This window comes from Gouania willdenowi, chromosome 22, assembly GCF_900634775.1.
Source record: "Gouania willdenowi chromosome 22, fGouWil2.1, whole genome shotgun sequence".
NCBI lineage: Eukaryota > Metazoa > Chordata > Actinopteri > Blenniiformes > Gobiesocidae > Gouania > Gouania willdenowi.
The window spans coordinates 3881269-3908204 of record NC_041065.1 but is presented as its reverse complement, the minus strand read 5'-3'; the positions used below and the strand labels follow the sequence as shown (position 1 = coordinate 3908204).

Sequence of the window (26936 nt, the reverse complement as noted above, 5' to 3'; positions counted from 1 at the left end):
ATCAACTTCTCAAAGAGTACACTGTTCCCAATTAACTTAAAAGCCAAACAGAACATACATACTCTCAACTCCCTGCCATTTAAAATATCAGACCGATTTAAATATCTAGGGATAAATATTACTGAAAATCATCCTGACCTATTTAAACATAATTTTTTGAAGCTGTATGACCATACAATATGTAACTTTGACAAGTGGGCTAATCTTCCAATCTCCCTTGCGGGTCGAATTAATATTGTGAGAATGACTATTTTACCAAGATATTTATTTCTCTTTCAGTGTATCCCTATTTTTATTAACAAATCATTTTTTGACAAATTAGATGCAGCCATATCTAAATTTATCTGGAATAAGAAACCTCCAAGAATTAAAAAAACATTTCTACAGAGACCTAAAACATTTGGGGGTATGGGATTGCCTTGCTTTCGCCTCTATTACTGGTCTGGTAACATTCGCTCTATGTCTTTTTGGTTCCACACAGAGGGGGCTGAATGGGCTAAGATGGAAAATCTAAATGACTCCCCTTCCTCTTTAGCAGCAGTACTTTTTTCTACTCTGCCAACGCCAAAAATAAAGATGAAAAACCCAATTATTTCACACTCTATAAAAATTTGGTCCCAAATCCGGAAGCACTTTGGCTGGCAGAAATGTTCGCCACTAATGCCAATAATAAATAATCATTCATTCCCCCCCTCACTTTCCGATAAGTCGTTTCACAAATGGTATTTACAGGGTCTTCGGACAATCAATGACTTATATATCGACAACATTTTTGCCTCATTCCAGCAAATAAAAGAGAAATTTAATATCCCCAACACAGACCACTTTAGGTATTTACAAATCCGAAATTTTATTAAAAAGACATTTCCATCCTTCCCAAACAAACCTTTGGTTTCTCCAATGGACTCACTGTTATTGCCTGAACCACAGACTAAAAAGGCGATCTCTAAGATTCACGATAATCTAACACAAATGGACTGCACAACAACACTAGACCACCTAAGAGAGGCTTGGATGGAGGATCTGGGAGTGGAAATCACAGAGAATCAATGGAAAAGAGCACAAGAATTTGTCCACTCTTCTTCTGTATGTGCCAGACATGGACTGATACAGTTCAAAATTCTACACAGACTACACTTATCTAAGCTACGACTGTCAAAGATGTTCCCTACAGTCGATCCTCTGTGTGACAGATGTGGACAGGCCCCAGCTTCCTTGGCACATATGTTCTGGAACTGCCCGAGACTTTGTAACTACTGGGTTAATGTTTTTAAAACTTTATCTAGCGTTCTTAATATTCGACTCGAGCCAGACCCAGTGTTGGCTGTATTTGGGGTTAAAGCTACAACAACAATTTTATCAAAGAACCAATACAATGTGATACGCTATGTGACGCTGTTAGCCCGAAGGATGATATTACTAAATTGGAAGCAGAAAAACCCACCAGCACATCCAGCGCTACTTAGGGAGGTGATGAATCTGTTACAATTAGAAAAGATCAAATTCTCAGTCAGAGGTAACATATCAAAATTTCAGGAGATATGGCAACCCTTTATCGACTATTTTGAAAAATCCAAATTGTAAATGACAGTTTTTCAAATTTTTTATTGTATTTTCTTCTATTTTTTTTATTTTTTTTTTTTTTTTTTTTTTTTTTCATTGGGGGGAGGGGGGTATACTTTGTACTTTTCATTGTTAAAAAAGAGAACAAAAAAGAAACATGCATATTTGTGTAAGAAATGTTGATGTGATGTAAATTTCAATAAACAGATGTTTGAAAAAAAAAGAGTAAAACAAACTGTATTTTTAGGAGTTGTAATACATGAGAAAATCTCTTGGAAACCTCATATTAGTTATTTAAGGACAAAAGTTGCGAAATGTGTGGGTGTTATGAGGAGAGTTAGCCATGCTCTCACTCACAATGCCCTACTGATATTGTTCCATTTGTTAGTGATGTCATACTTAAATTATTGTTTAGAGGTGTGGGGAAATTGTTACCCATCTAATTATTGCCTTTAATTACTTTACAGAAAAAAGCTATTAGAATCGTTCAGAAAAGAAAATATAATGAACACACAAAGCCACTTTTTTTTTAATCATCAATTTTAAAACTACTTGATTTGGTAAAATACAAAACGGCTCAAATAATGTTCAGGGCATCAAAAAAATTGTTACCATTAAATATTCAAAAATTATTTTATGATAAGAGACGCACATCATGCTTATAGTTTAAGAGGGAGCAACAAATTGTACCAAGTAAAAATTAGAACAACTTTAAAATCCATGTGCATCGCAGTTCGGGGAGTTATCTTGTGGAATGGTTTGGCCGAGGAGCTCAAAGATTGCTCAAACATTATCCAATTTAAAAACACTTACAAAAAAAATGTTATGCTGCAATATTTGGAAGAGAGAGACTGATGCCCTCAGCTGTAAGCATTAAGGGAGAGGGGGTTTGGGATCAGGAAATGTTTGGGCTGGTTGTTTTGTTTTTTTGGTTGTTTTTTGTATTTTTATTGTATTATATTGTTTTTGTGTTATTATTGTAATTTGTGATGTAGTGTCTGTGGAGGGTGAGTGGGGGGATTGGAATTATATAAGTGTCTGCTTCATCCATCCCCTTTTCAAACCATGCACTTGTTTGTATGCCTGTAAGTTGTATTGTGTTGTGTGCAGGTTTGAAATAAATTCTTTACTTACTTACTTATCAGCAGGAGAAAGCTGCTGGAAGGGAGTCCAAGACCTCCTGCCTGCCCTCCAAAATAAAACCCCATTGTGACAGATTTATGTTTAACTAATATAAATAATCAACTTAGGATAACAAATCCACTGTCTTGTTTGTTTAGAAGCTAATTTCAATCGAAGTGGAGCTGTCTTCATGGAGTTCGTTCTTACCGGCAGAAATACACAATCAGCTAACAGATGGGCGGACCCTAACAGCCAATCATTCAGCAGCTGTGTAGTTCGGTTGCTGTAGTTGCCATGTTGGTTTGTTTTCAAGTGAGTAGCATTCATTGAGCTTAGACTGTGCAGTGGGAAGCCGGGAGGACAGTAGAGGCGGGCGCGATGTTGCGGAAACTGGCACCGGTAGTATCGTAATCCACAGTAGTACCGTTGTGTAGAATTTCTAGCATAGTAGGAACCGTTACAATTTGGCATCGTGGGTATTGTGCAATTATACAACGTTGTATGTTACGAGAGAATTAAATGTCACCTTTCTCAGCAACTATCTGCTTCTTGGATGTCCCCTTGACCCACTCAGCATGCAAAATTAGGACAGAGCTTTTGTTACCATCAAGGGTGCAACGATTAGTCGACATTTTCGAAGAAAATGGATGAAACTGAACATTGTAGTGGCTTATCTCACATTCTGTATATCTTTGCTCAGCACTGTATGCACGTTATGGACGTAATTAGCGGGAGATATATCGTCAAAAACATCCCACCGGTAAGAAAATGTCATACCACGATAGAAACGATTAAGCCAAGATTTAGCCAAGAATGCTGCTAAAAACCTTGTTTCCCGGGTCAAAATCGCTCTGTCTTTTGTCAACAACTTATTATTCTCTGGGGTGCTACCAGGAACTCTGCGCTGCCGCTCACACACACAGCCTACCTGAAGCTGCCGTGAAGTTCCTCCATCAGATCCACCCAAAGTTCCCACAAACACAGTGACAGAGATTAACCCACGGCAACAACTAGAAACTAGAAACTGGACGAAAGCTAATTAAGCTAACTTAACCCACCAAAACATAAGACTGGGCTAAGCGCTAACGCTAACCACGTAATTAAAGAAAGAGAGTAAAAAGTACATGGCTAAAGCTTGGTATATGCTGACTGTATTTCTACGTCGAGGGATTGCATCGCTATGCGATTGGCCGCCATGCTGCTAGGGGGTGTGGCTATGTGTGGTTACAGAGGAGAATTATAAATGTTTTTTAAGCTTAAATGTATGTTATTTCTGGATTATTACTTACCTACATAACTTGTGTGTATTATTGTTGCACACAAACATGAAAACAACGGTTTCAAAATGTGCGCTATAGTTTTCAATATAAACATATGCAACATGCAAACAAAGTTTGTGCCAATTAGCTTAGCCTGCAAATCCCTCTCATAGCAGCTCGGTTTGAAGTGATTCTACCTAGAGGTTAGATCGGGCCCAAAAAATCCAGCCCAACCCGACCTGCGGGCATAAAGCCCGACTTAACCCAAGCCCGACCCATTAACTTAAATTGTAGGCCCAAGTCTGAAGCAAACCTGACGTAAATTATTATTTTATTGAACGTATTGCTGCTGGTAGATTAATAGTGTGGTACCTCGCGGGGGGAGGGGGGCGCGCACACGCACAGCTGCTCTGCCCAAAAAGTATTGTAATGACGTTTACTCGAGCCGTTAAAAGTTTTACAGGCTTTAATGGAGGCCGTAGTAACACGCCAAAAATAAACAAGCAGACATACAAAGAACTGCCTTACACCGTCATATAGTCACACTACCGTGGGAACAGAACTGTTCACTCTTTGAAGGGTCTTGCCCAATAACACAACGGCAATGACTTAGATAGAGCGGGATTCGAAACCCCAACCCTTCGGTTATTGGACAACCCACTGAGCCATGGTTAGTTAGTTAGTTAGTTAGTTAGTTAGTTTATTTCGGTCATTGTGAACATCCAGATCTTAGGTCATTCAAAGATTCCACACATTACACGACAGGAAAAAAAAAAAAAAAAATAAGTATACATTAAGAATATCAACCGCTAATTGATGCCTGACCGAAAGGGGTTAAGGCTGAAGTCAAGACTTATTTTGCCTAACCCCTTATACAACTGAAACACTAATGTATGTCCAAAGGTGACATAATTATACAGTTTCTCTCATACCAACGATGGTAACATGTAAGCACAAAACATAAACTTCAACAATCAAAATTATATTAAGCATCCTCGATCAACTTCTTTTCTAATGTTTCATTCAAGTGTTCTATACTTCTCTATAATATTTAACTTGTACATTTTCTTAAACGCATGAATAGTTTTGGAGCCCTTAAGTTGTGTAGGTAGACCGTTCCACAGATCAACTCCTTTGACTGATAAACACCTCCTCTTAGTATTACTCTTCGCCATGGGTTTTTGTAGCAGATCAGTTCCTCTGAGGTTATATCTTGATTCTCTAGTTTGAAACATCTTTTGTAAACAGTGAGGAAGCATGAGATTGTGAGCCTTGTACATCACAACTGCTGTGTAGACATCAACAAGATCATGCAATTTTAAGATATTTAATCAATCCTTAATGGTCATCCTACTACGAACTATGTGTGTAGTAGGATGTAAGTTATAGCCTTTCTGTTTTTTTTAATGGAAAGGTTGAATTAAGAATGGAGTAGAAATCCATCTTTATACTGGTCTGAGCTTGAAGATCAAGCTTATTTATGTAGGAAGATGAGATGAGTTATTATTAATGGGTTATATAACTAAGAATATTAATTATGATTATTAATATTACTTCAAATTTGCGGGGTGCCACTCCTTTTAACAGGAGAAATATGTCTAAGTTTTTAGACTAAACTCATCAATGTGAAACCAGGGAAAAGTGAATTCTACCAGACATCTACACCATAACCACAGCTTTAATGAATCAGAGGAATCAAATATTATGTTCAACCTTTTATTCAAAAGTCAACAATTAACACAGTCAAAATATCAATTGAAATGGGATAATTAAATCATGATAAAATGCATTTCTAGGCTAATAAAGGTGAGGATTATACGTAATAAAGTGAAATCACTAATCTAGAAGGATGCTAATCTACTAAATATTGAATAAAAATGCAGGATACATATTCAATAATAAGATCATAAAATCAAAGAATAAAATAAAGAGAGCTCATAACAAAGAGAGGAGGACGGACAAGGGGGAGACGAACAAACAGCAGCAGGACGTGCCACCGTTGGTTCTGTTTCGGTTCAACAGAGTGTAGCCCCTTCAGCCGATCCGGGCGGTTAGGCCTTCGCAGCTGGCTTAGAGAATGGCTCTTGGCTAACCCCAACGGGTCGCGGGCCGGGCTTCCTTTCGGCTGTTACGCACGTCACTAGATGCTGTATTCGTCCGAACCAAGCAGCTGTGGTTTCCAAAATCTAACTGTTTCAACTAAAAATAAAATGAAATAAATGAAAAGACTGGAAACATGAGGGAATACGTGTGAGCATGAACGCCCGCGTCCAAAACTGAAGTTAGGAACGCGCGTCTTTTTTTTAAAGGAAGTTTTGCGACGCCTTTTGGAGGAGGCGTCTAGGGTGATCATTCTGTGATCATGTCGGTGATTGGTCACTGCCACTGCTTTCAGCTTGTGGGTGTGTGTGAGTGTAAGACAGAGACAGACGACAAGGGATGATTCTAAACATAAAAGAATGCCTAATAATTAATTCCACATATTTCAAAACATCTTTTCAACATCATATCCTGAAATATCATGAATTACGAAAGGGTTTGATACCAAACATGACTGGAAAATATCCTAGAATCACTTTAGGAATTAATTAATGCATTTTACCTGTAATTATTCATAAACATAAATGTCAAAAATCATGTTATGCCTCCTCTTAACTATATGATTGCAGTAAATACCTCAAACTAACTTTTGTGATGTTTTCTGGTATTTTTAAGCACTTTTAAATGATAAACACTTTAAAATAGCATTCTGTTGTTGTTAAATTACATGACACGAGTGCAGACACATTTGCAATTTCAATTATAGTAGAAATCATTCCAAAAATGTTTTCATTTGTAACTTTTCAGTCCAGCACATGTCCTTTGTTCTCATTTGAGCAGGAGAACTGGGGTTATTCCATTGTCCTGTGTAACCATTGGTTTGGGTTCGGGAGGTGACAATATCTGCAGGGGGTCAAAGGGGTCATTGGGACAGTTCTTTGATGTTACAGCATCCAGAGGTATCTGTTTGAAAAAGGGGGAAGGAGAGGGATGTTCTTCTTTTGATCGTAATGTAGCAGGGAGATGATAACAGGAGACAACTGGTCTGGGATCCTTCTATCCCTTTGTTCGGACAGAAAGGGGAGAAGACCCCCCTTGGGGAATGTTTGCACATCCCAGTAGAAGGCAGACTCTTTGACTCCACGGACTGGTGAAGCCAAATGTTCTAAGTCCAGATCAACTTGGGGTTTAGTTCCCTACATAATCCCCCTGTTGATAAGGTTTCAATGCTTTGAAGCTCTTATCAAAAAGTTCTTTTGAAGAAACAAAAGAGGGAACGAACCTTCAAGTTGACGAAAACTGGAAACAGGTAAAGGTGTGTTGAGGTCCTCACACACCCTGACGAAAGTTCAGGAGTGACAAAAGTCCAACGTCCTTGTTGGAAATTGGAGGCGTTTCCCCCTGTAGGGTAGGGAAATCACTCTCACCTTGACGTTGAGATGAGCAGCATTGCCAGGAAGTCACTACTGGAGGCAACGCCGGGAGGTTGAAGCTAGAGCCCCTGGTGGTTGAGGCTGGAGCCCCGGAGGTTGAAGACTGGAGCCCCGGAGGTTGACGCCTGGAGCCCCTGGAGGTTTGAGGCTGGAGCCCCGGAGGTTGAAGCCTGGAGCCCCTGGTGGCTGGCGTTGGAGCATTGCCTGGTGTTAATGCCCGTGGACCATGGAGGTAGGAGTTGGGCGGCCATGGAGTCGATTCTAAGGTGCCGCTTGGCAGTGGGCACCCGTAGACCAGGAGGCAGACTAGGTGTGTGTACTATATGTTGCTATGCGTCCCTCAACAATGCTCGGTGTGAACATGTAATTTGGGATCAGCAGGATGGGGTAACATAAAAGTGTACACATAACACATAGATAGCGTGGTATCGGTCAGTTACTCCTGGTGCACATCAATAAGACAAAGACAAAGCATGCAGGGTATAAAAGAATCAAATCTAAACACACAAAAGAAGTCCCTAAGGGATCTTAAACTAAATGAGAGCAAAAGAAGGGCTTTCTTTTGCTCTGGCTAAATTTGGCCTGTGCCTATATAATGAGACGCGTTGTGGTCTCGGTAGCAGGGTGTTAGATATGCTAATGTTTGGGGCCTGATCAATGGGATGGCTGATTGGAAGTTTACGGATCAACCAGCACGGTTAAGTCCTGACCCTCGGGTGTGTCCTCGGTGGGACCAGATAGCGTAGTGGATTCTAGTTCCTAGGTCTGAGTTTATGTCGTCCTTGAGGTGGTAGATGTTATTGAACGTGACGACTGGTAGGTTAATTAGGAATGCTATCTCTCGGTTCGTAGGGTTTATTCAGCTCGCGGTTGATGGCTTGTCTGTTGATTTTAGTGTTCTGTATAGCTTAATTTGGTTTTCGGTGGACCCATTTGAGCTTTGATTCGGTTTTTGTGCTCGGAATCTTTATTTGGTACACCACTGGAGACAGTTTATCGGTGACCAGGTAGGGTCCTGTTCATTTGGGAAGAAATTTCTTCTATTTATTTATTTATTTTTTCAGTTTGGCTGCATGATGATTGGTTTTGCCGGCGGGCGGAGCAACGCTATAATACCAGACGCGGTCTCCCACCTGTAGTTCCTCTTGTGAGGCTTTTTGGTCGTAGTAGGTTTTACGGCCCTTCGCGCTCTCTTTGAGGTGTTTTTGAGCAAACGCGAACGTAGCTCGGAGGTGGTTCTCAAGATCGGTCGTGTATTGGTGGGTGGTGTAAGCGGTAGCGGTGTTAGCTTGGTTTTGGTTTTGACTCCTCTGTGTCTGGCGTAGGGCATGTCATGGGCATGTGCCAATATCACCCCCCTTTGGTTCTGTGGGACAACGAACGCATGCGTTTGGGAGTCCACAGAAACATGGACCAAGGTGCCCTTGACTATCTGTAATGAGCGACGGGCAGCGAACAGATGGCTGGATGTGGAGGCAAAGTCCGAGGAGACTTTTAACGTTATTGGGTCATTGTCGGTGAAAGCGGGTTTTACCGGTGTGATGACCTGTGAGGACATTGGGGTGTCGGTCTCGGCAGCTGCACGAGAGCGCGTAATAGCATTCACTGACAACGGGTGGGGCTCAGCGAGCTGGGTGGGGTCAAAGGACCAGGGTGTTCCTGATAGCGCCCTTTCTTTGGCGAGAGCATCGTTGATGTGTCGGTTCTGAAACGCAAGACCATCGGTAGCGAGGGGGTTGTTGGTTAACGAGCACAGGTAGGTACTTCTGGTCGTTAGAGTACGGTCTACGGTTTTAGTAGCCGGACGCATTTGGGCCGGAGACCGGCTGGGGGTCTCCTTTAGAGCCTGAGGGTGGTTCAGTTGGTAGCACTGAACTCCGTCGGGTGAGTCATGCTGCAGCGGCAGTGGCTGCCTGACTTGGGCCCAGATTTTCCGATTTTGAAAGTCGATCAGGGGCTCAAATCGGTTGAGCAGATCGATACCTATGAGAAGAGGAACCTGGTTGTGGTCTGAGATGTAAAACGGGTGCACCAGGGTCAGGTGCCCTATGGTGACTTGTACGAGAGCCTTCTTTGTGATAACAGTGGCGTTGTCGCCATAAGGTTCAATGTCAATGTGGCAGTCTTGGAGTATCAACCTTAGGTTGGTCTCCTTGGCTAGGCTGCGCAGCTCATTGAACAGTTGGGCAGACATGAGGGATATGTCTGCTCCTGTGTCAAGTAAGGCTTCATTGGTAAGCACACCTTCAAAAGTGGCTGATATATAAAACTTTCGGGCGATTCCTCTTTCGTAGAGGTCGCACAAGAATTGGTGAATTGGTGGTTCACCCTCAATGGACTGATGTCCATTGGCAAAACGGTGGTTTGGTGCATGTGTTTGCACCAGCAAGACAGCACTAGGCGAATCATCGTCATCTTTGCATTTTGATTGTTTTTGCTTTCTATTGATTTTGTCATCTATCATTTGTTCGAACATTTTCTTGATGGATGCCATTTCTTTAGTGATTTGGTTAGATAACCTAATTTCTAAACTTTCTATTTCATTAGATTCATCGTCTGATCTTGATCTGTTCGGCTGCTGGTCGTATGACCTTTGATTATTTTTGTGATACCGAGGTTTTGAGTGTTCGTTTCTGGGTGGAGGTGTTCGGCGGTCGTTGTCGTGTCTTTTCCACTCTTCAGAACGGTCGTAATCATACCACGGTGGTCGCGATCGGCGATCCGGATGGTGTTGGTCGGGGCGAGAATTTTGGTGTCGAAAGTTTTGCCTTGGAGCGTAGTCGCGGTTATTGGCTCTATTTTGGTAACGTTTTGGTCTCGTACCATGGTACGTTTGCTGGGTGTGTGGTGGAGGAGGTTGTGGCGCTTGCGGTGGAGGCATTGGAGGACTGTCGGGTGTTCTTTTTGTGCCTTCCAATTGTAGCGAGTGAGAGTTATTCTTTACCGGGAACATTTCGTGAGATGTGGATTTTGTCGAATTTTGTTTGTACAAGAGGAAGCCTCTGATTGCAAGATCGCGAAGTTTCTTACTGGACATGGTAGAGGGATCTGCCGCGACGCCGAGATGGGTGCTCGTGCTGTGGTGAAGGTTTCTGAGGAACAGTTTTTTGAACTGCTGTTCTTCCTCCATACCTGGGTCGTTGCGATTACCAAAGTATGCCTGTAGCAAGGTGTGGTAATATTGTTGGGGTGATTCGTTTCTCCCCTGTTTAACGGTGTGGGCATAGTCGAAACCTGTTTGGTGAAGTGCGTCAGAAAATTCATCCACCAGGAGGCGGCACAGTGTTGTGTAATCATTTCTGATCTGAGGTAGTTGACGTTCAATGAAATCATTGACAAGCCTGCTCGAGGTTGCTTTGATTAGGTAGATTTTATCTTCAACATTAGCCATTGGATAACTTTTTAGATAAAAATCAATGTCTCTCAAAAATGCTCTAGCATTTTGGGGTTCGTCGAACTTTGGTTCGAATCTCGGAATGTTTCTGGCGATTTTATCCAGGTCGCGGTTGGACGGTCGATTGCTATTCGGGGGCCTGGCGGGCGTCGGTCCGCCGTCAATAGGAGGGTCCGCGGAGGCATCCCGGGGCCTCCTTAAGCGACGCGGACGTACCGGTGGGTCGGTGGTGCGCAGGACTTGTCGAGTTGCGTCTTCACCGTCGGAGTCAGGATCGCCATCAGCCTCCGACATTGACAATGATGAGAGAGCGTGCCCGAGCTCACGTCTTGCGTCTAGGAGCTCTCTCCTGGTGAGGTTCAATTGTCGTTGAACCTTAGCAGTAGCTACTTTACCGTCAGCTACTTGTTGTAATAAGTCATTAACCCTCTCTCGTTCTGCGTCTAATTCTCTAGAGAGCAGTTTAGTTTTGGCTTTTGAGGCTTTGATCGCCCCTTCTGCCTCAAGGAGGAGTTTCTTCCCATCATTTGACTCGTGTAGTTGTGCGTCTAATTCCCGGGTGGTGGTGTCGAAATCATGTTCGAGAACGCGTATTTTATCACCGAGTAGCACTTTGGATTTTTCTAATTCTTTATTCTCAGTGATTAATTGATTAACCTGATCTTCCGCTTCTTCTAGGTAAGTCACACGCATTTGGAGCAGTCCATTTTCTTCACGTGTTTCGTCATACTGGACCGTGAGGTTCGCGCAGCGGGCTTCGCGTTCCTCGATGGCTTCGAGTTGAGCGTCTCGTTCGCGCTCGAGGGTTTTAACCCGATCCTGTTCGTATTTTAACTGGGCGGAGAATGCTGATATTACAAAGCCGAGCTGTTTAACCAGCTCCTTATCTTTCAGCTTTTTTGAAACGGCTGCAGTGACGCAATCGGCCACAAGGTCTCCTAATTCTTGAGGGGGAGATTCTCGGATTTTGGCATCAATTGTGGATTTTCCGTCCCCTAAAATTTCTGTGAGGAGGAATTCTAAGTTCTCGGCTGGATGGTCTTCTGAGGAGACAGACATGTTGATTTGTTGTGGATCAAAATCGTACGAAGAACTCTAAAGAATTTCAAAATTTCAAATAATTTTTCAAACAAAGTTTAAAATTACAATGGTAGTAAATTGTTTTATCTTATTTCGTTTGTTCTTAGCAATTCACTGTTTGGTAAATAAAAACTGAGTGGTAAACTTGAAAAAGTTTGGTGTGGTTTGTTTAATTTAAACAATTGTTCTTACTCATTTAAGACTTGTTCTTACTGATTTAAGACTTTTATTTAAATTAACTTTACTTTAATTCAATTTCGTTGAATTAATCAACAGATATTTTTAATCAATTAAAAAAAATGTTTTATTGAAATTAAATTCAAATCTTATTGAATTTATTTTAATCAATAAATGTTTTCCTCAATTAATTTAAACTTTTGTTTAAATTAGCTTTACCTTGATTCAGTTTCCTTAGATTAATCAGGCGATTAATCAATTGGAAAAAGAAAAAGAGAAAGAAAAAAAAAAAATTTTTTTTTTTTTTAAATTAAATTCAAATCCTAATGAATTTATTGTAATCAATAAATGTTATTTTTAATTGATTAAATTCTGTTTTAATTTATCAGTTTTATTTCAGTTGTAATTTTCTTTAGGTTGATTATTAAGAATGGTTTGTGTTTAAATTCGGTTGTGTTGAATTTAATTACCTTAATTAAAACTGGTTTAACTTTTATTAAACTTATTTTTAATTAATAAATCCTTCTTAAATTAGTTGCTTTCATTTAATTAACTTCCTATTCAATTTAATTGTTTTTAATCAAATTGATTTAATTTTAATCACACTGGATTAATCATTTAGTAAAATGTGTATTTTACTTTAATCATTACTTTATTTATTTAAACTGTTTTAGTTTAATTATTTTTTCCAAATTGGTTTAAATCTTGTTAAACCTTGATTTTAGTGCGTCACTTGTATTTAAATGAGTTACCTTAGTTTTAATAAGATTACCCTTTTAATGGCTTAACTTCCGTTTAGTTATGGGCCTTGTGTGTGCGTGTGTGTGTGTACTGAGAGATGACGAAATCAGATCGAGCACATTTAAAACCACACGATTTCAGCAAAGTGACGGTAAAGACAGCTGTATCGATGCACAGTTGTCAAGCAAAACGTGTCTAAAGACACGCTGTAACTTAGATGTGTTTAAAGCCTCACTGGGCACGATAGGTTAGCTTGATGCTAACCGCTTAGTAGCAGGCTGCTGCTGCTAGGCTGAGGCTCTCGTTAGCCTGTTATTCGCGAGCTCGCCACGAGGGGCAGTCGCGTCTCAAAAAGGGACAGGAAGGCCTGTCTTTGTGTATGAGCGGTGGCTTGACACATTTGCTTCCGGTTTCCGGAGCGTTACCCACGTGTTCCAACCACAATGAGCTAACATGAGCTAATACAACGATAGCTTGTCCGTTTTAAGGAACGGAAGATTCAGACGACTTACTCTTTGTTTGCGTCGGTAGATACCAGAGTTTCAGAGCTCTTCGGGGTAGCAAAGTCCTAGTTTGCACTGTCTGCGTATCTTTTCCTTTTATACGGGGTTTTCCCGGTTCTGGCAACTTACTGTTTACCTCTGACGTCACAGTCACTGACGGCGCAGTGATTAATTTTTACTTTTTCTTTTGGCGCGGCGGCCTTTCATAACATTAGCGCTTTAAACACAGAGACACGGCGGTCTTATTTATTCAGTTTCTAAGCATTAGCGCGGCGGCTTTGCTTAGAATACAACATTGGTCGGGGCTCGGCGGCTTCCGAACCAATCTGGCAACACGAGTGTTCAGTTTTTAGACCGGCTTTTGATTCCAATGATTATTCATTAACGCTGTGTTTATGGCTTCAGCTGGTCCCATCTGGAGGTGTCAGAAATTATGTAGGAAGATGAGATGAGTTATTATTAATGGGTTATATAACTAAGAATATTAATTATGATTATTAATATTACTTCAAATTTGCGGGGTGCCACTCCTTTTAACAGGAGAAATATGTCTAAGTTTTTAGACTAAACTCATCAATGTGAAACCAGGGAAAAGTGAATTCTACCAGACATCTACACCATAACCACAGCTTTAATGAATCAGAGGAATCAAATATTATGTTCAACCTTTTATTCAAAAGTCAACAATTAACACAGTCAAAATATCAATTGAAATGGGATAATTAAATCATGATAAAATGCATTTCTAGGCTAATAAAGGTGAGGATTATACGTAATAAAGTGAAATCACTAATCTAGAAGGATGCTAATCTACTAAATATTGAATAAAAATGCAGGATACATATTCAATAATAAGATCATAAAATCAAAGAATAAAATAAAGAGAGCTCATAACAAAGAGAGGAGGACGGACAAGGGGGAGACGAACAAACATGAATGAGATGTACTGTGTGTGTAGCATGTTGTTAATGCGTGTAAGTTTGTAGTTATGGAAATACGTATGTGATCTATTGTAGATGAAAGTTGCTGATGAGAGTTCATTCTTGTACCTTGAAGATGTCAGGGTTGGACCTGGAGGTGCTGTTTGAGCAATGCAGCAGGACGTGCTACCGTTGGTTCTGTTTCGGTTCAACAGAGTGTAGCCCCTTCAGCCGATCCGGGCGGTTAGGCCTTCGCAGCTGGCTTAGAGAATGGCTCTTGGCTAACCCCAACGGGTCGCGGGCCGGGCTTCCTTTCGGCTGTTACGCACGTCACTAGATGCTGTATTCGTCCGAACCAAGCAGCTGTGGTTTCCAAAATCTAACTGTTTCAACTAAAAATAAAATGAAATAAATGAAAAGACTGGAAACATGAGGGAATACGTGTGAGCATGAACGCCCGCGTCCAAAACTGAAGTTAGGAACGCGCGTCTTTTTTTTAAAGGAAGTTTTGCGACGCCTTTTGGAGGAGGCGTCTAGGGTGATCATTCTGTGATCATGTCGGTGATTGGTCACTGCCACTGCTTTCAGCTTGTGGGTGTGTGTGAGTGTAAGACAGAGACAGACGACAAGGGATGATTCTAAACATAAAAGAATGCCTAATAATTAATTCCACATATTTCAAAACATCTTTTCAACATCATATCCTGAAATATCATGAATTACGAAAGGGTTTGATACCAAACATGACTGGAAAATATCCTAGAATCACTTTAGGAATTAATTAATGCATTTTACCTGTAATTATTCATAAACATAAATGTCAAAAATCATGTTATGCCTCCTCTTAACTATATGATTGCAGTAAATACCTCAAACTAACTTTTGTGATGTTTTCTGGTATTTTTAAGCACTTTTAAATGATAAACACTTTAAAATAGCATTCTGTTGTTGTTAAATTACATGACACGAGTGCAGACACATTTGCAATTTCAATTATAGTAGAAATCATTCCAAAAATGTTTTCATTTGTAACTTTTCAGTCCAGCACATGTCCTTTGTTCTCATTTGAGCAGGAGAACTGGGGTTATTCCATTGTCCTGTGTAACCATTGGTTTGGGTTCGGGAGGTGACAATATCTGCAGGGGGTCAAAGGGGTCATTGGGACAGTTCTTTGATGTTACAGCATCCAGAGGTATCTGTTTGAAAAAGGGGGAAGGAGAGGGATGTTCTTCTTTTGATCGTAATGTAGCAGGGAGATGATAACAGGAGACAACTGGTCTGGGATCCTTCTATCCCTTTGTTCGGACAGAAAGGGGAGAAGACCCCCCTTGGGGAATGTTTGCACATCCCAGTAGAAGGCAGACTCTTTGACTCCACGGACTGGTGAAGCCAAATGTTCTAAGTCCAGATCAACTTGGGGTTTAGTTCCCTACATTTATTATTATCAATCACTTTATTTGTTGAGACAAATCTGCAGGGCGGCGATCATGTTTTTTTTTTTGTTTTTTTTTTTTCATGCGCCCTCCCGAAATGAACAGAAATGTCCAATATTAAAGCAAAAGTAAATGAACGGGAGCGCTCCGCTCTTAGGACTCTCCCATTTACCATGCAGTTGCATGAGCTGAATAAACAGAACAATCTTACACACACACGCACACCGAGCGACATTTTTGCAGCTCGCGTAAAAAGTGAAATACTTCAAAGCTGTGTCATGTAGATATTGTTTCTCCATGAGCTTTTTAAATGTTTTCTTGAAGGGAGAGTTTAACCTGGATTAAAAGTGCAAATCATTGTAGTGAAGCTTCATCTTCAACCATTGCCATGACTCCGACTGATAGTATAGTATGAGTAAGTATATAGCACAATTTACAACTCAATAATTACCTTGTTTCATTTGCACTATTAGGTTAAGGTAAGTGAGTAGGCCAAACATACACACACAGAGTACAAGTACCTTATAAAAATATTTCATTACACAAATTTCCAAACAGAACAGATGTAGCACGTTGTAGTGACTTACCTGCTGTTAAGCTCCTTTACTTCTGCCAAACTTATTTCATTTAAATACCAAATCCGCTCTGCATTGAACTCGCTCGGCAGGGGGAGTTTTTAAACAAAAAACACTTTATTGACAAAGCCTCTGCAGGTGAAGCAAACATTGTCAGTCACGCATATATTGCACAACGCAACGAATCAATAATGAAATTTGTTGCCAACTCTTTAAATCATTGATTTTTATCGATTAGTTGTTGCACCCTTTGAGGCTTGTAGATTTTTATTTGATGTATGCATTAGTGCGTTCAAGTTCAACTTTATTTTATAGTGTGCATTGGTGGAATATCAGTGTTAAATAACAACTTTCCTATTTTTTTTATTGATATATTCTTTAAGGCATTATTATTTATTTATACAATTGCAATGCTTTATTTTTTGAGGTTATTACCCATTTATTTCGGGAGCGGATGATTATTCAGCAATATATCACAACACTTCACATCTCATTCACAGGTTTTTGTTATTGGTTTCGGTTCAGCTGCATGTTAACGTGAAACACATACATGTAGTTATCGTCAGCTCATCAGATAAAGGAAATAAGAGTGTTTTGCTGCTACTAAAAATGAAAGTGTTTGTGAAAGAAGCCTAAGGTGTTAACTATCAGTGTTAATTAAATTAAAGTTTAAGAGAGAACTATATGATTAACCCAAAACGCTCACTTATTCAACTATTAGTCCCCTGTCCACCAATAATGTAAGGTAGGGATGTAACGATTAATCATAAGGCAGTTAAAAATCGATCCATAGGTATCACGGTTCACATCGATTCTCTGAAAATTCAATCGCAGTACCTTTTTTTTTTTTTAACAGCAGAGGACGCTATCTATTTATCCTTCTCATGTCCAGGTGGTTGGAATCTCCTACTACTCTCTTTCTGGCCGCCTTCTACTCTTGAACATGTTCATAAATGAGTCCTTACCCCTTTAGCACCGAAAGAATATCTGTAATATTACGTGAATATCTGTAAAAGTCACGTTTTTCTATTAGCTCTGTCTGCTAGCACATAGCATCTCTTCTTCACTGCAAGAATAGCTGCATGCCAACCAACCACTGGGTTACCAGCGCCCTCTGCTGGTCCAAACAAATATCTGTAAATACAACGAAATGACTTCTTTTTTTTTTTTAAAGTCCAATTGTTAAGGAACAAAATACATTTTCAGTTGGACTTTTAAAAAGAAAAAGAACTATTATGCAGTTTTGCATTGTTTACAATAGAACCCGAATTTAAATTAATAGACTTCTTAATTTGGATTATTCCTTTATTTCATTCAAGATTTATTTTTAGGTAAATTGCATTGTTTTGAATAGTTTATTAGATTCTTTTGACTATGAAAAATAAAAGGAAAATAGTACAGTATTTTCCCCCAAAAAACTAAAGAAATATTTTTCAGTCATCATTTGTTACTAATAGTTTGTTACAACTTTTTATTTTTATTTGTAAAATGTCATATTTTTTCTGCTTGCCATTTTGTTTATAGATATGGTGATCACTTTGTAATGATTGCTTGATTTAGTGAACTGAACACCAGCTTTTAATATATATATATATATATATATATATAAACCCATACAACCAGCTATTTGTTGATGCTCATGATGCATTATGTTTGCAAATGCTGTCACAGTGGGGGAGGCAAAGCACAACAACATTTTTACACCAAGGCCTGTTGAGTTTCACATTTTCATCAACTTTTTCATGCTGAACTCTTTATGTTAAGAACAAATGAAATAATTTTAAAATAAAGTAATAATGTGATGTGTGTTTTCAGCTTTTTGTTAATGAGTGAAATTGATCCTTGTTTACTGTTTGGCCAGGATGGCAATGGGTACATCAGTGCTGCTGAGCTACGTCATGTGATGACTAACTTAGGAGAAAAGCTGACGGATGAGGAAGTAGACGAGATGATCAGAGAAGCTGACATCGATGGAGACGGACAGGTCAACTATGAAGGTACAAAAGATCAAAGTTGGAACACGAACTCCCTCTAAATGTTTGCAGCGTTATTAGTAAGCTAGCTGGTCATTCACAGCTGTCATTGAAAAGACAAGCATTGTTCCTGATAGAGCTCTTCTTTTCTTTCCCTCCCACAGAGTTTGTTCAAATGATGACCGCCAAATGAACTGGGCTCTCCCTCAAGACAAAACAATCAAATGTTTCACTTACCTCGTATTGCAAAAATCTACATTTAATCTTGTTCTGTATAGACAACTTAAACTGAATGTTGCAAAACTGATAACCTGTCCATCTACACAAGCTCAAAAAGGTAAAAAAAAAAAAAAAAAAGAATCTGCATGTACCTGGCTCGTATTCCCCTCTTTCAGTCCTACTAACCAGCTGCCCAATCAGATCTCAACCTGCCTGCATCTGTGCTGCTGGTTGGTTCGGCCACTGCTCCTTCATTTCCTGGTTTCCATCTTTCTGACATCATGATGGATATGTGAGCTGGCCATTTATCTTATCTTCTATGATTCCTTGTTTCCTTTTGTCTTTTTCTGTTTCATGCATGCAGCTGTAATGTGTGAGTGCTCTGAGCCCAATCAGAGGGTGTGTTGGGTTGGGGGTGGGGGGGTCAGATGGGCCTGTGGATAAAAACAGATAAACCATCTGTTTTGTTGGCATAGCCAGTTGTTTTAAAGAAAACTAATAAAATTGATTTAAGAAGTCATTTTAGATTCTGTGTTTTTAGCATGTTGAGATACTACTCATTTAATCCTCTGTGTTTACCTTTGTTTGAGGGTGATGCCTGGGTGTGGCTGAAGTCTGTATCCTTGTCTTTCATAGGGGCAGGGTGGACCTTAATTATCACACTGTCACTATACTGCCAAAAGTAAACCTCTGAGGGAGAGAGGTTTATGATGTAGAGTTGATTTTCAAACACACCACATAGATATCACTTGGACCCAATAGAGCCAGACGAGTACATTCTCACGCCATTCCCCCTGTCCTACACCTGTACATCAGAAACTGTATTTCTCCTATCAAATTGGCTGCTGTACAGCAATGGTTTAAACAAAAGTTTTTGTGAGCCACAGCAAACTTGATATATGAAAAATGACCCACTGTAGACCATCAAAGAATTCGTGTCCTACTAACAATTGGCTTGGAGGACTTTTTAAATTATTCTGCATATGTATGCTGACGGTGAGATGACATTCAACATCTGAAAGTATTTGATGCAATTCTTATATATTTGGACTAACCAAATCCCATTTCCACAGTTTTTCATGAGCCATGAATGAATGGTTGAACTGGACTGCTCTCCAGTAGTGGCGTGTTTTACAACACTGCATTGCACTTAAGGAAACTAACTTCAAGCTATTGCCCCCTAAGCTAATGTTAATGTTAGCTATTGCATTTGTTTTTATATGGGTATCAAAGTACTTTTGGCAATATAGTGTACTGCAAAGGGGCAATGGCAGCAGTCAGAGCTGTATAAGTCTATTAATCAGTAACCTTCCAACTGAATCCTGTTCACAGGCGGCTCATTGCCCTGAAGGTGTGTATCAATGCATTATTGGTTGCGTTTAGTGGGAGTACGAGTTGGTGCTTTGCAGCCTTTATATATTGTGTGGGTGCAGCAAGAACCGGCTCAGTCCAACTGTTCTGTTATGTTCAGTTGATCTGCATTCCAAGTTGTACATGCTAGTCTTTACATTTTGTTTTTCCAATAAAATGCTACAAAAAGCTCCACCAATCAGTGTGTGTTTCTTTGTGAAGCATTTTGTGTGCGTGTTTGTGGGACTTATTGTGAGTTAACAGTGCTTCTCAAATACATGGAGACAGACTAAGTCCTCTGAAAATGGACCGGCTGAGCTGTTATGGAAAAGTGTTTTTCTCCAGAACATCTTTGCACTGATGAAGAGGTTGCTAGGCAACTGAGCTGAGCAATGAAAGAGAAAGGACAGAGTAGGGAATACTGGAATTTCTGGCAAGTGACAAGTAAAAATAAGTCATCCTAAGAATAATCAGTGACCTAAATTCTTTAAAAAATATTTTGAGCTTCACACACATCATGCATTTTATTTGTATAACTACAAAAAATAAATTGGATGTTCAGATTGCTAAAAATCAGAGAAGCAAGTAGAAACAATAAAATGACCAACCCCGTCTACAAGGATTCAAAGATTTTTAATTAGGCCCGAGCACCACTAGCTGGCGAAAAGCCTCTTGCTCTTGTGGCCACACTATGAGGGAAGGGGCGGAGCCTATGCAAACACCATATGCCTGTCAGTGACCAGGGACTCTTGTCATGTCGTAGGCATGCCGCTGCATTTTCTGAAAATGTGTAGCTCATGGTACTCAAAAAGTGTCGGAACCAACTCACCTACTTTTAACTCACAGAACCATTATGAAGGGTCACAAAAATGTAAACAAAATTCATTTGCACGCTTCTCTAATTTCTGGCTATTTTCAATTTAAAAAATGCAAAAATTTGACGTGCCCCCAAGTATGCCAGAAATGTGTTACAAGATAGGAATTACCAAAAAGATTTATTCATCGTAGAATCATGAGAATGGACACAGAAGTAGACCGTGACAAGACAAGTAAAAAATATTAAGACCACGCCAAAAAACGCACAAAGTCCAGAATCTTGAATTGAAAATTTAAAAACTTCTATTTTCGTTCACGTTTTTTTAACAAATTTCTCCAAGGGCGTTTCACTGACGGGATTCAAAATCGCTGGAGATCATCTAGAGAAGTGGGACACCAAAAGCTATTCATGGATTTGAGAAATGTTATGGTGTTTGCAGGGCGGAGCCGTGATTTTTGGCCAAAAATGACAAAATATAAAATTTTCAGAAAATGCTCCAATTTGTATATACAAACTCCGATTTGTGTCAAATGTGAATCAGTTGTTAAACCTCTGGCCCTAAACCAGCTCATTGTGGAAAAACGGACATTGGCACGTTAGCGACCTCTACAGAGTGAAGACATACTCTTCCTAGGGCGTTTCACCGACAGGGCTCAAAGTTGCTGGAGATCATCTAGAGAAGTGGGACATCAAAATTTATTCATAGAATTTTATTAACTTTTACGGTGTTTGCAGGGTGGAGCCATTAATCTTGGCCTAATTTTTTTTTTCTTTTTTAAAAGCTCCCATTTGCGCATACGAAGTCGGATTTGCGTCAAATGTGACTCAATTGTTAAACTCCCGGCCCTAAACCAGCTCAATGTGGAAAAAAGGCCAGTAGCGCCCCCTACAGAGTGAAGAAAATTTAGTATGGGGCAAAGGTATTTTAACACACTCCTACTATCGTTTCACTGACGGGCTCAAAGTTATCTATAGATTTTTGATAACTTGCAATTTGGCCAACACCTTTGGAAAATTGAAATTTTTTGAAAATGCTCCCATTTGCACATACAAACTTTGATTTGCATCAAATGGGAATCAGTTGTTAAACTCTTGGCCCTAAACCAGCTCAATGTGGAAATACGGAAATTGGCACGTTAGTGCCCCCTACAGAGTGAAGACAATTTAATATGGGGAAAAGAATGTCTGGAATTTTTCACAAACTTCTGTTTTGGCCTCTCGATCAAAAAAGTCAATGAGTCGCATGCTTTATTTTTCTATTCTGTGTTAATAGGGAATTGGCCAAATCTTGAAAATTGTCAGCTCAAACTATAACACACTTTTACTACTACTACAAATGTTGCGTTGTGAATGAAAGGGTAATCCCAGGAAATGACCATTTCACTTCTGTATCTGTCAGAGGAAAGGCTGTGGTTGACTACATTCTGACACCACATGCAATTTTTGCAAAATTTGTCCTCTGCAATTGACCCATCCTTTAATGCCATTAGGGCCTCTGTCAGGAGCAGTGTCAGGACCCATCTCCTGATGTTGAAGCTAGGCTTGGTTAGGACTACCGGAGCTGGAAGATTTCACCTAAGGTGCATGTTATTGTGTGGTGGGGGAAACCCACCCAGACATGTGGAGAAACATGCAAACTCCTCACAGAAAGGCCCAGGCTGGACTGGGATTCGAAACCGCGACATTCTTGCTGTGAAGCCTGCACAGGACGCAGGCTTTACACAGAAAATGCATTATTATTTAGACAACAAAAGACCAATAAAGAAGCGGCATAATAATTTTGTCTGATTTCTGCTTTGAATTATATTATTATTGTGGATCAATTACAAATCGGGGAAAAAAACCTTCCATCACGCTGGAACTGATGACCTTGGCAGCGTGGCGCTTCTCTTTCTGCGTCATCGACCCCCCTGCAATCCCTGCCACACGCACGCCTCTTTGGAAACCACTCGGAGCAAATGCTGACCTGTTTGTATGCAAATAATGCAGACTTGTTCCTGAACCCAGGTGCATGTTTGTAAAGGAAACTTTGTGTAAGATGCAGCTGGGCAAGCCAGATCCGATCCATGTCCGCTCCATCAACGCTGTTCGTAAAGGGCTTCAGTGTATTGCGTGACGAAATTGAAAAAATAATGATTGGATGATAGTCTAAAGGCAAATGTCATCTTCTTCTTGAACAAAATATAATAGCTTTATTCTGAATTGCTTCCATTACAACTCCAGTATTGTTCTTGGATGTATTACTACAACAACAAAAATCATAAATATGTCAAAGTTTATATCTCAATAGTACATTTCTGTCTAAGCAATTCAATAATGATGCATTGATAGTATGAAATTCACTGTTATATTATGTCTTTGTATGAACTTGAGGCAGCGCATTGAAGGCAGCACGGCAAAGGCGGCGCAATTTGGTGAAGGCTGCTTGGCAAAGCGGCGCGGCAAAGGCGAGGGCCGTTTACCTTGGTCTTCTTTAGCAAGATTATTATTGCAACAACACATCACATCATCACATGTGAGTGTGACTGAGCTGATATTGTAAAGCGCTTTGAGACTACTTCAGTGTAGGGATAAAGTGCTATATTAATCAAGTCCATTTACCATTTTGGCGATAGGCAGCATGTAAACAAATCCTGAATTTCAAGAGGAAATGGTGAACTATTGCCGTGTTTTTGGCTGTACCAATCGGTGAAAAACATTTTTATAGACTGCCAAAAGTTATAACAAATCAGGGAGAACAATGTCAAAAATAATCTGAGGAAAGAAGGCGCTTGTGGCTAGCGAAGCTAATCCAGGACGTACAAGACAAAAATCTGAAAAACATCTGAATTTGTTTGACCCATTTCTTGCCAAGTAAGTGAATATAAACTTTGATAGTGAGTGTCAAGTTTGTAACACCACTGCCCAACTTGAAGGGCCAGAGAGGAAGACAGAGGACGCTGAGAACAACTCTGTGCTTGGTTGACAGTTTATTTTAACTGTTCCTTGGTTAAGCTGGTCAAGCAGGTTGTTAACCTGGACAAAGGAAGAAGAGGGAAAGTTCAAATCAAAGCATAATTAATGATTTTCTCATGCTGGGATTTTATATCTGCATTTAAATTAAAGAATCTTAATCTACCAGCACTGTTATTTTTAGTTAACTTGATCCATTTTCCTGATTTAAACTAAATGCTTTTGTAAAATTAAACAGTATGCTCACCTAATAAACCAATACACACTTAAAAATCAAACCTAAAATGTACTTAATTTATAAATAGTTATTATAAATCCTTAGTTTGAAATTTATTTAAACTTGGAAATACTTGAATTCTCAATTAAATTTTTCTCAAATTGCATTGCATTTATTTATATATTTAATGTATTTACTTATTTATTCATTGTTAATTTATTAATTAAATTATAAACACATATTTTCCTAAGTGTTAAGTATTAATATCCATCACTTTAAACCAACTATTATAATTTTCAACTTATGACATCACCTGGAAATTAATTTTTCTCTTTTTAATTGTAAACATCAGAAATGACGTTACAGAACGTTCCTCGACAGCAAGACAGAATAATAATAAAAAATAAAAAATTTGAATAGTACATTATAACGAAATAAAATAAGTAAAAACATGTTGGATCCCAGAAAACCGAACAAAACTGACATGAGACAAATACACAAATAAATTGATGGCCAATCAAAACATCACAGAAAAGTGTAGGTGACCCCTCAGTTACACAGGTATTTCTCTATGAGTAACCATCTCCTCATGAAGACCTCAGACTTCAACTGTAACTTTGCTGTTAAAGCCTCCATTCTATACACCTCTCTCACTCTTTGTTTCCATTGTTCCACTATTGGTGGCTGTGAATTCCTCCACTTTATTGTTACCATTTTCCTAGCAGTCATCAGGAGCACATGTAATAGGTGCCTTTGATCTTTTGTATAAATGTTTTCAGGAGTCAAATCAAGAAGAAACTGGCTTGGCGTGTATAGTAAATCAACTCCCAGAACCTTATCTATCTCCATTTTTACACCTCTCCAGAAAGGAATCAAGATTGGGCAGTCCCAGAATATATGAGAATGGTCACCAACCATTCAACATCATCTCCAACATTTTCTTGCATCTGGATGGTCAAAAAAAAATTAGAAACCACCAAAGGTGTGTTAAAGAACCTTTTCTTTGTCTTCCAATCAAACTCCTTCCACATGTTAATATTAATTCCTTTATGGCAACCACTACAAATTGTTTCCCACTCTCCATCCTCTATTATAATATTCAACTCCAGCTCCCATTTATTTTTAATATAGTGAGTATTATCTGATGTGTCCAGTAGCAGGTTTCTGTATAAATGGGAAACATGCTTTTTGTTGGGCAGATGATGTTTTATTATATTAATCAGGTAAGTTTCAACATATGATGGGGTAGTTTTAATTGTATTCCATTTTTTATGGTTTGTGATATAGTGTCTAATCTGAAAGTAATGAAACATATCACTTTGGGGTAAAGAGAACTTGTCTTGGAGATATGAGAATGGCTGTAGAACATCATCACAGAACAGCTGATCAATAACCTTTAGGCCTCTTCCCATCTCTTAAAGGTTGTGTCCACTGTGGAGGGGGGAAATCTGGATTTCCGATTATCTGCATTGCCCGTGAAAGACCGGCTCTCCCTTTAATTCCTTTCTGTACTGTTGACCACATTTTTAAAGTGCGTTTTATCCAAAAAAAAAAGTGGTGTAGCTGGCAGTGAGTTTTGCTCAATGTTCACCCATCCTGACTCCACGTCATTGTTAACCCAGGCTACCACCGCTGTTAGTTGTGCTGCCCAAAAGTAGTATTTCATACTAGGAAGGCCAAGTCCACCCTTCTTCTTTTCAAGAGAAAGCGTTTTAAGTCTCACTCTTGGTCTCTTATTTTGCCATATGAACCTAGATATAAGTCTGTCCAGCATTGTAAAAGCTGATGTTGGGACCCAGACTGGGAGAGACTGGAACAGGAACAAAAGTCTGGGAAGTAGGTTCATTTTAATAGCTTCCACTCTACCCAGAAGAGATAACGCGAGCACATCCCATCTTGCCAGTTCCTTTCTAAAAGTTTCAAATATTTTTTCGTAATTAGCCTTGTATAATTGAGGCACATGGGGAGTGAGCTTGATTCCTAAGTATTTAAACCCCTTTTTGGTTCTGCGAAAAGACACTGTGTCACTCAGCTGGCTAGGCCATGCCCCCTACACCATCAATGCCTCTGATTTGTTAGGGTTAACTTTATAGCCAGACACTAGACCATATTCATTAAGGTTTTTTAAGAGAGCAGGGATTGAGTGAATGGGATTTTTAATGAACAACAATATGTCATCAGCATATAGAGCTATTTTATGTTGGTTTCCGCTCTCATCTCTTATTCCTTCTATAAGGGGATTACTCCTGATCAGTTCTGCAAGGGGATCAATGCTAAGAGCAAAAAGCAAAAAGGACTGGTGAAAGTGCATCCCCCTGTCTTGTACCCCGTCCCACCTCAAAAAATCGAAACATTGCCCGTTGACCCTGACTCTTGACCGTGGATTCATGTAAAACACTCCAATCCAGTTCAGAAAAGTTTCGTTAAACCCCATACGAGCTAACGTTTGCTCCAGAAATGTCCAGTCTAATCTATCAAAAGCCTTCTCAGCATCTAAGCTGAGAAGCATTGATGGAGTCCGTCTATTAGAGGCAATAAATTGTAGATTTAGAGCTCGTCTAATGATATTAGTGCCTTGGCGTCCGGTAATGAACCCTGTTTGATCCGAATTAACTAATTTCCGAATGTGTGTTTGTATTCTGTTTGCCAATATAGAGGTCAATATTTTCAGATCCTGACAAAGCAAACTTATAGGCCGATATCCCATACATTGAGTGGGATTCTTTTCCATCTTTGTGTATAACGGAGATAATTGCTTCAGACCAGGTTTTTGGGGGGTCCCTGCCATCTAGTGCATAGTTGTATACCCGGCATAAAATTGGGGCTAACTCTTTACCTAAAACTTTGTAGTATTTTTCAGAGTATCCATCAACACCTGGAGATTTGCTGTTCTTTAACTTACTAATATTATCTGTTACTTCCTGTATTGTAATAGGGGAGCTCAACCTCTCAGCCTCATCCTGTGTCAGTCTATTAAGTTGGACTAAATCCAGAATTTCTGTTATTTTCTCCTTCTTCCCTACTAATTCTTGACTTTCATAAAGTTTCTTATAATATATAGCAAACACCTCTGCTATTTCTTTTGGTTGGGAAGTGATTCTATTTGTGTCAGGATGTTTAATTTTAGGTACCACCCGGCTTGATTGAGCCTTCCTTAACTGAAACGCT

At 39.5% G+C, this 26936-nt stretch overlaps 1 protein-coding gene across 1 annotated transcript in view; it reads left to right on the top strand.

The window, feature by feature from the left end:
- LOC114456860 (calmodulin) overlaps positions 1-19977 on the top strand; it is a 45348-nt gene extending 25371 nt beyond the window's left edge. Inside the window, exons 5-6 of the mRNA XM_028438890.1 lie at positions 18102-18237; positions 18378-19977. Of these exons, the coding sequence (XP_028294691.1) occupies positions 18102-18237; positions 18378-18406 (165 nt within the window). The 3' untranslated portion in view covers positions 18407-19977. The remainder of the gene's footprint in view (positions 1-18101; positions 18238-18377) is intronic.
- Positions 19978-26936: the final 6959 nt, after the last annotated feature.